We start from the raw sequence: 12,460 nt of genomic DNA, 5'->3' as shown, positions 1-12,460 counted from the left end.
CCTGGCTGAGCACCGGGATGGGACAAACCAGAGGAATCTGCAGCCCTGGTGGAGGGGAAGCTCTTCCCACCACAAATAAACCCCTGACTCCTGCTGCTTCCCAAAAAGAGGCACCCAAGAAATAATTAAAACCAGGCTTAAAACGAAGCTGAGGGAAGAGCATGCATGAAGAACCCTCCAGCTCTCCAGGGGTTGAATCCATCCCGGGCTGCAGCTGCCAAGGCCCATTAATTTGGGAAGGCAAGGCTGCCTTTGGAGTGCTCCCTGCCCAAACTTTGGGATATTTCATGTAGGGATGCTTTGCTCATCCCTTTTCCCCACCACCACCCTCGGTAAAACCCATTCTTGGGAACATCCATCTCCCTAATTCCTGGCACAGAGGGTGAGCTTGGCTTGGGGGTTGGCATTTAGACAATTATTTGGATCACTGCTCTGCCTCCCTCTGTTATTTTCCCTCTGTCTCCCCTCACCACTTAATGGGCTGGGATCAAATAATTCGGACGTTCCCGTGACGTTATCGAGGCCACGGAGCTGCACCATCCATTCCCTGCTCTCAGCCACAAAGACAGCAGATTAAAGAGAAAACAAACTGCAAAACATCCTCAGGATTTTTTTTTTCCTGAGCTCTCTCTCTCTCTACCAGACGCTGAAGTATCAGGGGATGCTGTCAAATAATTCTGTCAGCATAAGCACGGTGTAATCTGCCTCAGGAAAATTGAAAATAAATTCATTTGCACCCAGGGAAATGTCTCAGCAGCAGGGATGAGGTGTCTCCTCTAAATTTTTAAATCCAAAGGGGTGAATTAGCATTCAGCCAGGACCTCCAGCAGCCCAGCAAGAGAGAGGTGCAGTCGCCAGTTCAGAAAATAAAACAACAAAGGACTTGCTGACAAAGGGGAGAGGAGCAGAGCGAGGGAAGAATATAAAATTAACCTTTGCCAGATAAAACAAAGTGACAGATTAAAGAGGAGCTGATAAAAAAAAAAACCTCCAAGAGTCTCCACTGCAGGGAAGTAAAGGAGGATTTTGATTTTCTGTAAGATCAGTGAGGAGAAAAGCGAGTTGGAGCTGGAGGACCAAGGCACTGGGCCAAGCTGTGGCCAGGAAAAATCTGCCCTGGATGGAGAGAGGAGCGGGAATCACATCCCAGAGGAGAACACCCAGCCCAGGGAGGCTCATGAGCGAGACCAGGAGGCTGTGAGATGATGATTTTCTTCATCTTGAGGTTTTTCCTCACCATGGAAGGAGGTTTTCCCTTGTGGTGGAAGGAGATTTTTCCTTACCATGGAAGGAAGTTTTCCTTCTCTGTGGAAGATTTTTCTTCACTTGAAAGGAGGTTTCCCTAGTGATGGAAGAAGGTTTTTCCTCTCTGTGGAAGGACATTTTTCCTGACCATGGAAGGAGGTTTTTCTTCTCTGAGGAAGGAGGTTTTTCCTTACCATGGAAGGAAATTTTCCTTCTCTGTGGAAGATTTTTCTTCACTGTGGAAGGAAGTTTTTCCTTACCATGGAAGGAGGTTTTCCCTCTTTGTGGAAGATTTTTCCTCACTGAGGATGGAGGTTTTCCCTCACTGTGGGAAGAAATTTTTCCTCTCTGTGGAAGGAGATTTTTCCTTACCATGAAGGGAGGTTTTTCTTCTCTGTGGAAGATTTTCCTTCACTGAGGATGGAGGTTTTCCCTCACTGTGGAAAGAAACTTTTCCTCTCTGTGGAAGGAGATTTTTCCTTACCATAGAAGGAAGTTTTCCTTCTCTATGGAAGATCTTTCTTCACTTGGAAGCAGGTTTTTCCTCACCATGGAAGGAGGTTTCCCTAGTGGTGGAAGAAGGTTTTTCCTTGCTGTGGAAGGAGGTTTTTCCTCTCTGTGGAAGGAGATTTTTCCTCTCACTGGAAGGAGATTTTCCTGACCATGGAAAGAGGTTTTTCTTCTCTGAGGAAGGAGGTTTTTCCTTACCATGGAAGGAAATTTTCCTCCTCTGTGGAAGATTTTTCTTCACTGTGGAAGGAAGTTTTTCCTCACCATAGAAGGAGGTTTTCCCTCTTTGTGGAAGATTTTTCTTCACTGAGGATGGAGGTTTTCCCTCACTGTGGAAAGAAACTTTTCCTCTCTGTGGAAGGAGGTTTTTCCTTACCATGGAAGGAAGTTTTCCTTCTCTGTGGAAGATTTTTCTTCACTTGGAAGCAGGTTTTTCCTCACCATGGAAGGAGGTTTCCCTAGTGGTGGAAGAAGGTTTTTCCTTGCTGTGGAAGGAGATTTTTCCTCTCACTAGAAGGAGATTTTTCCTTACTGTGGAAGAAGGTTTTTCTTCTCTGAGGAAGGAGGTTTTTCCTTACCATGGAAGGAGGTTTTCCCTCTTTGTGTAAGATTTTTCTTCACTTGGAAGGAGGTTTTTCCTCACTTGGAAGGAGGTTTCCTTATTGATGGAAGAAGGTTTTTCCTTGCTGTGGAAGGAGATTTTTCCTTACCATGGAAGGAGGTTTTTCTTCTCTGCAGAAGGAGGTTTTTCCTCACCATGGAAGGAAATTTTCCTCCTCTGTGGAAGATTTTTCTTCACTGAGGATGGAGGTTTTCCCTCACTGTGGAAAGAAACTTTTCCTCTCTGTGGAAGAAGATTTTTCCTTACCATGGAAGGAGGTTTTCCTTCTCAGTGGAAGATTTTCCTTCACTGTGGATGGAGGTTTTTCCTCACCATGGAAGGAGGTTTCCCTAGTGGTGGAAGAAGGTTTTTCCTTGCTGTGAAAGGAGATTTTTCCTCTCTGTGGAAGGAGATTTTTCCTTACCATGGAAGGTTTTTCTTCTCTGAGGAAGGAGGTTTTTCCTTACCATGGAAGGAAATTTTCCTCCTCTGTGGAAGATTTTTCTTCACTGTGGAAGGAAGTTTTTCCTCACCATGGAAGGAGGTTTTCCCTCTTTGTGGAAGATTTTCCTTCACTGTGGAAGGAAGTTTTTCTTCTCTGTGGAAGGAAGTTTTTCCTCTCACTAGAAGGAGATTTTTCCTTACCGTGGAAGGAGGTTTTTCTTCTCTGCAGAAGGAGGTTTTTCCTTACCATGGAAGGAAGTTTTCCATCTCTGTGGAAGATTTTTCCTCACCATGGAAGGAGGTTTTATCTCTCTGTGGAAGGAGGTTTCAGCTCTGACCCACATCAGCCTCCCTGGAGCTGGGCACTGGCACAAACCAGCAGCTGTTTACCAACGTGTCACAGGCAGGGCCAGGCTGTCAGGAGGAAGATGATGGAGACAGCCCAGCTCACCTGCCTGGTGCTGCTGGAGCAGCCCAAAGAGCCCTGAGCAGCAGGAGCCCTTCCCAAGATGACAGAGGCCAGCCCTGCTGCCTGCACTGCCCATCAATTAATATTTATTACCCCTGTTCAATGCCAGCAGAGGCCATTTCATTATGTGCACAGCACAGGGGCCTGTTTACAAAGCTGACTGTGTCAATAATTTTTCCATTTGTCAATAATTGCTGCATTTGTCAATAATCCTTATTGCTGACCCATTACTGCAAAGGCAATGAGAAAAATCCCTTTATTAAATACAGAATAAATCACAGCAGACACCGAGCAGACAGACCCTGGCATGAATGAACCAGCACAGGGATTTGTTCAAGTTATCACAGGCACCACCAGGATTTTTCCTTGATTTAGAGAAGTGAAACAATGAAGGAGCAGCTCCTTGGCTCTTTTCTTGGGAGAGGGACATGGATGTGAGCATGGATCAGGCAGGATTTCTTCAGCAGGAGAAATTCCTGCGGTTTTCTCTCTCCTCTCCTCTCCTCTCCTCTCCTCTCCTCTCCTCTCCTCTCCTCTCCTCTCCTCTCCTCTCCTCTCCTCTCCTCTCCTCTCCTCTCCTCTCCTCTCCTCTCCTCTCCTCTCCTCTCCTCTCCTCTCCTCTCCTCTCCTCTCCTCTCCTCTCCTCTCCTCTCCTCTCCTCTCCTCTCCTCTCCTCTCCTCTCCTCTCCTCTCTTCTCTTCTCTTCTCTCTTCTCTTCTCTCTTCCCTTTTCTCTTCTCTCTTCCCTTTTCTCTTCTCTCTTCCCTTTTCTCTTCTCTCTTCCCTTTTCTCTTCTCTCTTCCCTTTTCTCTTCTCTCTTCCCTTTTCTCTTCTCTCTTCCCTTTTCTCTTCCCTTTTCCCTTCCCTTTTCCCTTTTCTCTTCCCTTTTCCCTTTTCTCTTCCCTTCCCTTTTCTCTCTTTTATTCTCCCTTCCCCAGATCCCACCTCCTCCCAGACCACCTCTCTCCTCCTGTTCCTGGCTCCATCCCACAGAGAATCCAGGGCTGATCCCAAGGAGAGGTCACACCAAGGCAGCAGGAAAGGCACCGGTGTCAGGAGCTGAAAACCAATGAATCCCTGGAATAACTGCAGTTTCCATGGAAACAATCCAGAATTCCTGACTTTCCTCTCAGTTTTTAGATCCTGCTCCCACAGAACTCTTGGGAGAGAGCTGGGAGACAGGAGTGGATTTTCTGCCTTGCATTTCCTTTTTTTTCCTGCCTCTAGGCAGAACTTGGTGATGGACTGGAAGAGCAGGACAGTGCTGGAAGCTCAGGGCACCACTCCAGCTGGGCAGCAAAGTGCTTCACATTTTGTATTTTCCTCTTTCTGTATCTGTTATTCCAAGGTGAAAATGAAAAAAAACCAAAAAAAAAATCTGCATCTCATGGTGTCTTTTCCTCCTGAAAACCCTGTGGGCACCACAGGGCAAGTGGGAGGTGAGGGAAGGAGTTTGGAGCAAAATTAACTTGGGAGGGTTTTGTTATTTCAGAGCAACAAAACTCAGCTCGGTCTGGGGGTGGGACTGCAGGTATGAGGAGAAGAATGAAAACCAGGCAGGTTTTGGGAACCAAATCTTGAGGGAAAATATCACTGAATTTAAAATAGATGTGCAGGGAAGAGCAGGCTTCACTGCCACCCACTCCAGCAGGAGCAGGGGTTGGCTTTGGGAAGGAGCTGAAGTTTTTTAAAACTCAGAGGGAGCTGCTGATCCCCACTGGGACAGGGCTGGGCTGCTCCTGCCAGGGATGCTGCAGCCATCTGCTCCTGGGACGGGCTCCAAGGCTGCTGCACCTTCCTCTCCCCATTCCCCACGATTTCCAACAGAGCTCTTCCTCTCCCAGCAGTTCCCTTGGGAATTTCTGCAGTGGCCACAAGAAGGTGGAAGTTTGTGGCTGTTTTTTTTGGGCCAAAAAAGCCTCGTGGTGCTGCTGTTCACCTCTCCTGTGCCAAGTGCTGCATGGGATTGTCCTTCAGGGGCTGGGGGGACACTTTTGGGCAGCCACCACTTCCCTGTGGCAGATTTGTTTTTGGCAGGAATAACTGGGATGTTAATGAACACATTTCTCCCAAATCCATTAAAATTGAATACGTTCATCCCCATTTGTTCCCAATCCATTCAAATATTCCCAGGAATGAACATGTGTTAACAAACAAACCCAGGAACAAATCCATTTATCCCAAATCCACTCACACATTCCCAGGAATGAACACATTTGTCCCCAGTCCATTCAAAACCAACCAGGAATGAACACATTTGTCCCCAATCCACTCAAAACCAAGCAGGAATGAACATGTTTATCCCCCAACCCAAACACCTCCAGAAATGAACAGATTTATCCCCAAATTGAATCTAACATGGCCAGAAATGAATATATTGCTCCCAATCCATTCAAACACTCCCAGAAATGAACATGTTTATCCTCAATCCATTCAAACATTCCCAGAACGACCACAGGAATCCCAAACCCAATCAAACATTGCCAGGAATGAAGAGGTTTATCCCAAACCCATTCAAACATTGCCAGGAACGACCACACGAATCCCAAACCCAATCAAACATTGCCAGGAATGACCCCATTAATCCCAAACCCAATCAAACATTCCCAGGAATGACCCCATGAATCCCAAACCCAATCAAACATTGCCAGGAATGAGCATGTTCCATTCAAACATTCCCAGGAATGACCCCATGAATCCCAAACCAAATCAAACATTCCCAGGAATGACCAGATTTATCCCAAATCCATTCAAATACTCCCAGAAATGACCACATGAATCCTAAATCCAGTCAAACACTCCCAGAAATGACCACACGAATCCCAAACCCAAACATTTCCAGAAATGAGTGTGTTTGCTCCAAATCCGTTCAAACTTTCCCAGATCTATCCCCAAACCCAAACAATCCTAGGAAATGACCACATGAATCCTAAACCCAATCAAACATTCCCAGGAATGAACATGTTCCATTCAAACATTCCCAGGAATGGCCACATTAATCCCAAGCTAAATCAAACATTCCCAGGAATGACCAGATTTATCCCAAATCCATTCAAATATTCCCAGAAATGACCACATGAATCCTAAATCCAGTCAAACAATCCCAGGAACGACCACATGAATCCCAAACCCAAACATTTCCAGAAATGAGGGTGTTTGCTCCCAATCCATTCAAACTTTTCCAGATCTATCCCCAAACCCAAACAATCCCAGGAAATGACCACATGAATCCTAAACCCAATCAAACATTCCCAGGAATTGACAGATTTATCCCAAATCCATTCAAACATTCCTAGAAATGACCACACGAATCCCAAACCCAAACATTTCCAGAAATGAGGGTGTTTGCTCCCAATCCATTCAAACTTTCCCAGATCTATCCCCAAACCCACACAATCCTAAGAAATGACCGCATGAATCCCACACCAAATCAAACATTGCCAGGAATGAACATGTTCCATTCAAACATTCCCAGGAATGAACAGATTTATCCCAAACCCATTCAAACACTCCCAGGAACGACCAGATGAATCCCAAACCTAAACATTTCCAGAAATGAGTGAGATATTCCCAGGAATGACCACATGAATCCTAAATCCAATCAAACATTCCCAGGAATGACCAGATTTATCCCAAACCCAATCAAACATTCCCAGGAACGACCACATGAATCCCAAAATCAAACCAAACACTCCCAGGAACGAGCACACGAATCCCAAACCCAAACATTTCCAGAAATGAGTTTGTTTGCTCCCCAATCCATTCAAACATCCCCAGATTTATCCCCAAACCTTCCCAGGAACGACCACAACGATCCCAAAACTCTGCGGAGCGACGCCAACCAACCCAACCCCGCTGGGGTCAGTGCAGACCCTTCCCCTCCCCAGGATTTTTGGGGCACAAATCCCCTCCTTTTTACTCCCCTCCTTTTTACTCTCCTCCTTTTTACTCCCTCCTTTAACTCCCCTCTTTTTTACTCCCCCACCATTTAATTCCCTGTCAAGCACGAGGCGGGTCCAGAAAAACCTGGATTTTCCAAGTGTGATCCCAACCCACTGAAGCTGCAGCAGAAATTCTGGGATGACTCTCCCAGAACTGGCAGAGGGCACCTCAAGCAAGGCAGGAACTCTGCCCAAGGAGGTGACAGTGACATTTATTGTCACTCTCCAAGTGTCACAATCACGGCACGGCGCTGCCTGGCACGGGTCAAGCACGCAGAAACGCAGGATGGAAATTTTGGGAAAGGCAGGAGGAGCAGGGAAGGGAAGAACAAAGATCCTTGAAAGACTCTCCCACTGCAGAACCCCCCCAGGAGCACCAGGGCCCTGCTCTTTCTGGTCAAATAAATGTCATGAAGTGAATTTTGGGGGAGATTTTTGAATTTTCTCTACTCCACACGAGGGGGTTTGAACAGCGATTCTCACCCTGGATCTGGAGGTTTTGGCAGCTCTGGGATGTTCCTCTCCCTCACCACATCTCCATCCTCAGTGTCAGCAGCTCCAGAGCTGGAATTGTGGAGCTGATTTATAATTATAAACTTTTTATCATTACAAACTGAATTTATCATTTATAAACTGAATTTATCATTATAAACTGAATAATCTCCTCAGCCACAGGATGTTCCATCCCCAAATCAGAGCACAAACCTCAGCTCTGAGGGAGCACAAGGGTTTTCCTTCAGGGATATTTATCCAATGCCCACCCAAGCCTGTTCTGCTGACAAAAAGGAACAAGCTCTGTCCAAAATCCAGTTCTGGGTGTGGAACTGCCCTGGTCTGTGACAGACACCTCATTCCCCAGCCCTGGAAATGCCATTTTCAAAGCCAACAACAACAGAATTATGGAGATGGTTGAAGCAGTGCAGGATGGTGCAGGACAGAGAGAAGAATTTTAGCCATCAGCCACAGCCAGACACTCAAATTGTGCAGAAAGACACCTGAACTGTACAGAAATAAACACCCAGACACCCAAATTGTGCAGAAATAAACACCCAGACACCCAAATTAACAGGAACAGATACCCAGACATCTGAATTCTACAGAAATAAACATCCAGGCACCCAAATTGTGCAGAAATAAACACCCAGACACCCAAATTGTGCAGAAATAAACACCCAGACACCTAAATTGTAAAGAAATAAACACCTAGGCACCCAAATTAACAGGAACAGACACCCAGACACCTGAATTGTACAGAAATAAACACCCAGACACCCAAATTGGACAGAAATAAACACCCAGACACCCAAACTGCACAGAAATAAACACCCAGACACCCAAATTGTGCAGAAATAAACACCCAGGCACCTAAATTGTACAGAAATAAACACCCAGACACCAAAATTGTGCAGAAATAAACACCCAGACACCCAAATTAACAGGAACAGACACCCAGACACCTGAATTCTACAGAAATAAACACCCAGACACTCAAATTTTACAGAAATAAACACTCACACACTCAAATTGTGCAGAAATAAACACCCAGACACTCAAATTGTATAGAAATAAACACCCAGGCACTCAAATTGTACAGAAATAAACACCCAGGCACCCAAATTGTGCAGAAATAAACACCCAGACACTCACAAAGTACAGGAACAGATACCCAGACACCCAACTTGGACAGAAACAAACGTTCAGACATCCAAATTGTAAAGAAATAAACATTCAGACATCTAAATTGTACAGAAACAGACACCCAGAAACTGATATTTTACAGAATCAAACACCCAGACAACCATATTTAAGAGGAACACACCCCAAAACCAACCAGACTCCCCAACCCCACAGGAACAAACCCCCCAAGACCCAAATTTCAAAGGAACAAACCCCCAGACCCCAAATTTCACAGAAGCAAAGGGGTTCCCTCATTTATTCCCCCCCACACCTGATGGTCTCCCAACATCTCCCACCTGGAATTCAGCCCCATTTTGTCCTTTTTGTGCATTTTGGGGCCCCTCCTGCTCCCCAATAAATCAGGAGTGAAGGTCAGGAGGGGTCTGTGAGGTGTTTTTTCCCACTGCCTGCACATTGTCTCATTATCCATAAATACCTCAAGAGCCACAGAGAATTATTTGAACTGAATTATTTGAACTGAATTATTTGAACTGAATTATTTGAACTGAAAGATTCCTGCCATGCTTGGCTTGGCTTGATCAACATCAATAATCCTGTTTTACCCAAAAAAAAATCTCCTTTCTGGTCTGTTATCACCCAGTTGTGTTGCCCTGAGCACCAACCACAGGTTTGTTCTCAGCACCAGCCTCAACCACACCAGCTTGCCCAAAACCACCTGAAACTCCAAGAAATTAAAAGGAAAAAAGCAGCACAGAACCAGTCCAACACTTCCCACCTCCCAGATAATCAGGGAAAATTCCAATATTTATTTCCTCAGCAGCACCTCCAGCTGATTTGCTTACAATGAAAAATAAAAAAAACCAAACAGGAAGGGAGGGATGGCAGCTGGAAAAGGGAGGATTCAGAGGAATTGCTTCCTTTCCCCAGGCATTTCTCTGAGCTTAAATAAATGTTTGAAAAGAAAGGCACTGGCTTCAAACTGGTTCTCCCCCTTCCCATTCCACATTTCCACTGGAATCCCCCCCAGTTTGGCACCTGCACTTCCAAAAACAACATTTTTTGCTTTCTTCCTCTCCATTCTCCCCTCCTTCAACTGCATTTTCCTGTTTTTTGGGGTTTTTTTTCAGGCTCAGCCTCATTCCCCTGCTCCAAGGCCCAGATTTTAACAGAGGAAACCAAGGTAGAAAAGGAGATAAAAAAGAAGAGTGAGGTGGGGGAAACAGAGGGAAAACTCTGGGGAAAACTCCTGCAGGAAGGTCCTGTCAGGGCAATAAAGCAAATTGCCCAACACATCTACAGAGCACACTGAGAGCACTAAAACCCCACAGGGACTGTGCAGAAATCCCATTTCCAGCCCAAAATGTGATCCTGAGTCACCACAGAGAGCAGGACAGCCCAAAGCTGCAGAACTGGGGAGCAGCAGGAGGGAGCCTGGAGAGGGTTGGGTCATGGGGGGAAAATGAGGGGGCAAAACCAGAATTCAGGTTTAAATTGTGGATTTGGCCATGTCCTGTCTGTGCCAAGGACACCAAGGGCTGATTTATCCCCCAGGACAAGGCAGGGAGAGCCCAACAGAGCCCAAAACTCTCTCTACAAAGAGAATTCAGGTTTAATCCTGGAATTTGCTGGGTCCTGTCCACCAAGGGTTGGGTTTCCCTTAGAACAAGACAGGGAGAGCCCAGCAGAGCCCAAATCCTGCTCTACAAACAGAATCCATATTTAAATCTGAAATTTGCTGGGTCCTGTCTGTGCTGGCCACCAAGGGTTGATTTATCCCCCAGGACAAGGCAGGGAGAGCCCAGCAGAGCCCAAAACTTTCTCTCCAAAGAGAATTCAGGTTTAAATTGTGGATTTGGCCATCTCCTGTCAGTGCTGGCCACCAAAGACTTGATTTTCCCTCTGGACAAGACAGGGAGAGCCCAGCAGAGCCCAAATCCTGCTCTACAAAGAGAATCCAGGTTTAAATCTAGAATTTGCTGGGTCCTATCCACCAGGGGTTGATTTATCCCCCAGGACAAGGCAGAGAGAGCCCAGCAGAGCCCAGATCCTGCTCTACAAACAGAATCCATATTTAAATCTGGAATTTGGCCATGTCCTGTCTGTGCTGGCCACCAAGGGTTGATTTATCCCCCAGGACAAGGCAGGGAGAGCCCAGCAGAGCCCAAAACTTTCTCCACAAAGAGAATCCATGATTGAATCTGGAATTTGCTGGGTCCTGTCCACCAAGGGTTGGGTTTCCCTTAGAACAAGGCAGGGAGAGCCCAGCAGAGCCCAGATCCTGCTCTACAAAGAGAACCCAACTTTAAATCTGGAATTTGGCCATGTCCTGTCAGTGCTGGCCACCAAGGATTGATTTATCCCCCAGGCCAAGGCAGGGAGAGCCCAGCAGAGCCCAAATCTCTCTCTACAAAGAGAACCCAAGTTTAAATTGTGGATTTGGCCATCTCCTGTCAGCGCTGACCACCAAGGACTTGATTTTCCCTCCGGACAAGACAGGGAGAGCCCAGCAGAGCCCAAATCCTGCTCTACAAAAAGAATCCATATCTAATTCTGGAATTTGGCCATGTCCTGTCAGTGCTGGCCACCATGGTTTGGTTTTCCCCAGGCCAAGGCAGGGAGAGCCCAGCAGAGCCCAAATCTCTCTCTACAAAGAGAATCCATGTTTAAATCTGGAATTTGCTGGGTCCTGTCTGTGCTGGCCACCAAGGGTTGATTTATCCCCCAGGCCAAGGCAGGGAGAGCCCAGCACAGCCCAGATCTCTCTTTAGAAAGAGAATCTATATTTAATTCTGGAATTTGGCCATCTCCTGTCTGTGCTGGCCACCAAGGGCTGGTTTCCCCCCAGGACAAGGCAGGGAGAGCACAAATCTCTCTCTACAAAGAGAGCCTAACTTTAATTCTGGAATTTGGCCATCTCCTGTCTGTGCTGTCCACCAAGGGCTGATTTATCCCCCAGGACAAGGCAGGCAGAGCCCAGCAGAGCCCAAAACTCTCTCTACAAAGAGAACCCAAGTTTAAATTGTGGATTTGGCCATGTCCTGTCAGTGCTGGCCACCAAGGGCTGGTTTCCCCCCAGGCCAAGGCAGGCAGAGCCCAGCACAGCCCAGCTCTGCCCCATCCTGTCCCCAGTCCGGCTGGACGCGCACCGGGCGGGCGTCCCCGGGGAGCTGCCGCCCCACTTACAAACACAGACAGGTTTCTGAGCAGACCACTGGCTGCTCTTCTGGCAGGTGATGCTCCTGTGGCCCTTGAGCTCGAAGGCGGGCTGGCACTGGAAGTGCAGCGTGTCCCCGTGGCGGAAGCGCGAGCCCTCGCGGCGGCCGAAGGCCGGGACGCCGGGGTCACCGCAGCTGCCCTGGTCGATCTCTGGAAGGGAAAACAAACAGGGGTGGGTGTGGGGAGGGGCTGGGAGGGGGGGGACATGGGGATGGGGGTGGGGAAGGGGATGAGAGAGGGAATTTGGGTGTGGGAAGGGGGTGGGAGAGAGAAAACAGAATTGGGGCATGGGAAGGGGATGGAGGAAAAGAATTCGGGTGTGGGAAGGGGGTGGGAGAGGGAAAACAAAGGGTTGGGTGTGGGAAGGGGTTGGGAGAGAGAAAACAGAATTGGGGTA

General features: G+C 47.2%; 1 protein-coding gene across 1 annotated transcript in view; it reads right to left on the bottom strand.

Moving 5' to 3' along the window:
* The window catches only part of CSMD2 (CUB and Sushi multiple domains 2), a gene marked incomplete at its 5' end in the record, with an annotated part of 252,580 nt that overhangs the window by 94,830 nt on the left and 145,290 nt on the right, over window positions 1-12,460 (bottom strand). Inside the window, one exon of the mRNA XM_084222825.1 lies at window positions 12,031-12,213. Within this exon, the coding sequence (XP_084078951.1) occupies window positions 12,031-12,213 (183 nt within the window). The remainder of the gene's footprint in view (window positions 1-12,030; window positions 12,214-12,460) is intronic.

Source organism: Fringilla coelebs (assembly GCF_963513975.1).
Source record: "Fringilla coelebs genome assembly, chromosome: 28".
In the NCBI taxonomy this organism is placed as follows: Eukaryota; Metazoa; Chordata; class Aves; order Passeriformes; family Fringillidae; genus Fringilla; species Fringilla coelebs.
The sequence above is the reverse complement of the archived record's forward strand: the minus strand, read 5'-3'. Positions and strand labels throughout refer to the sequence as shown.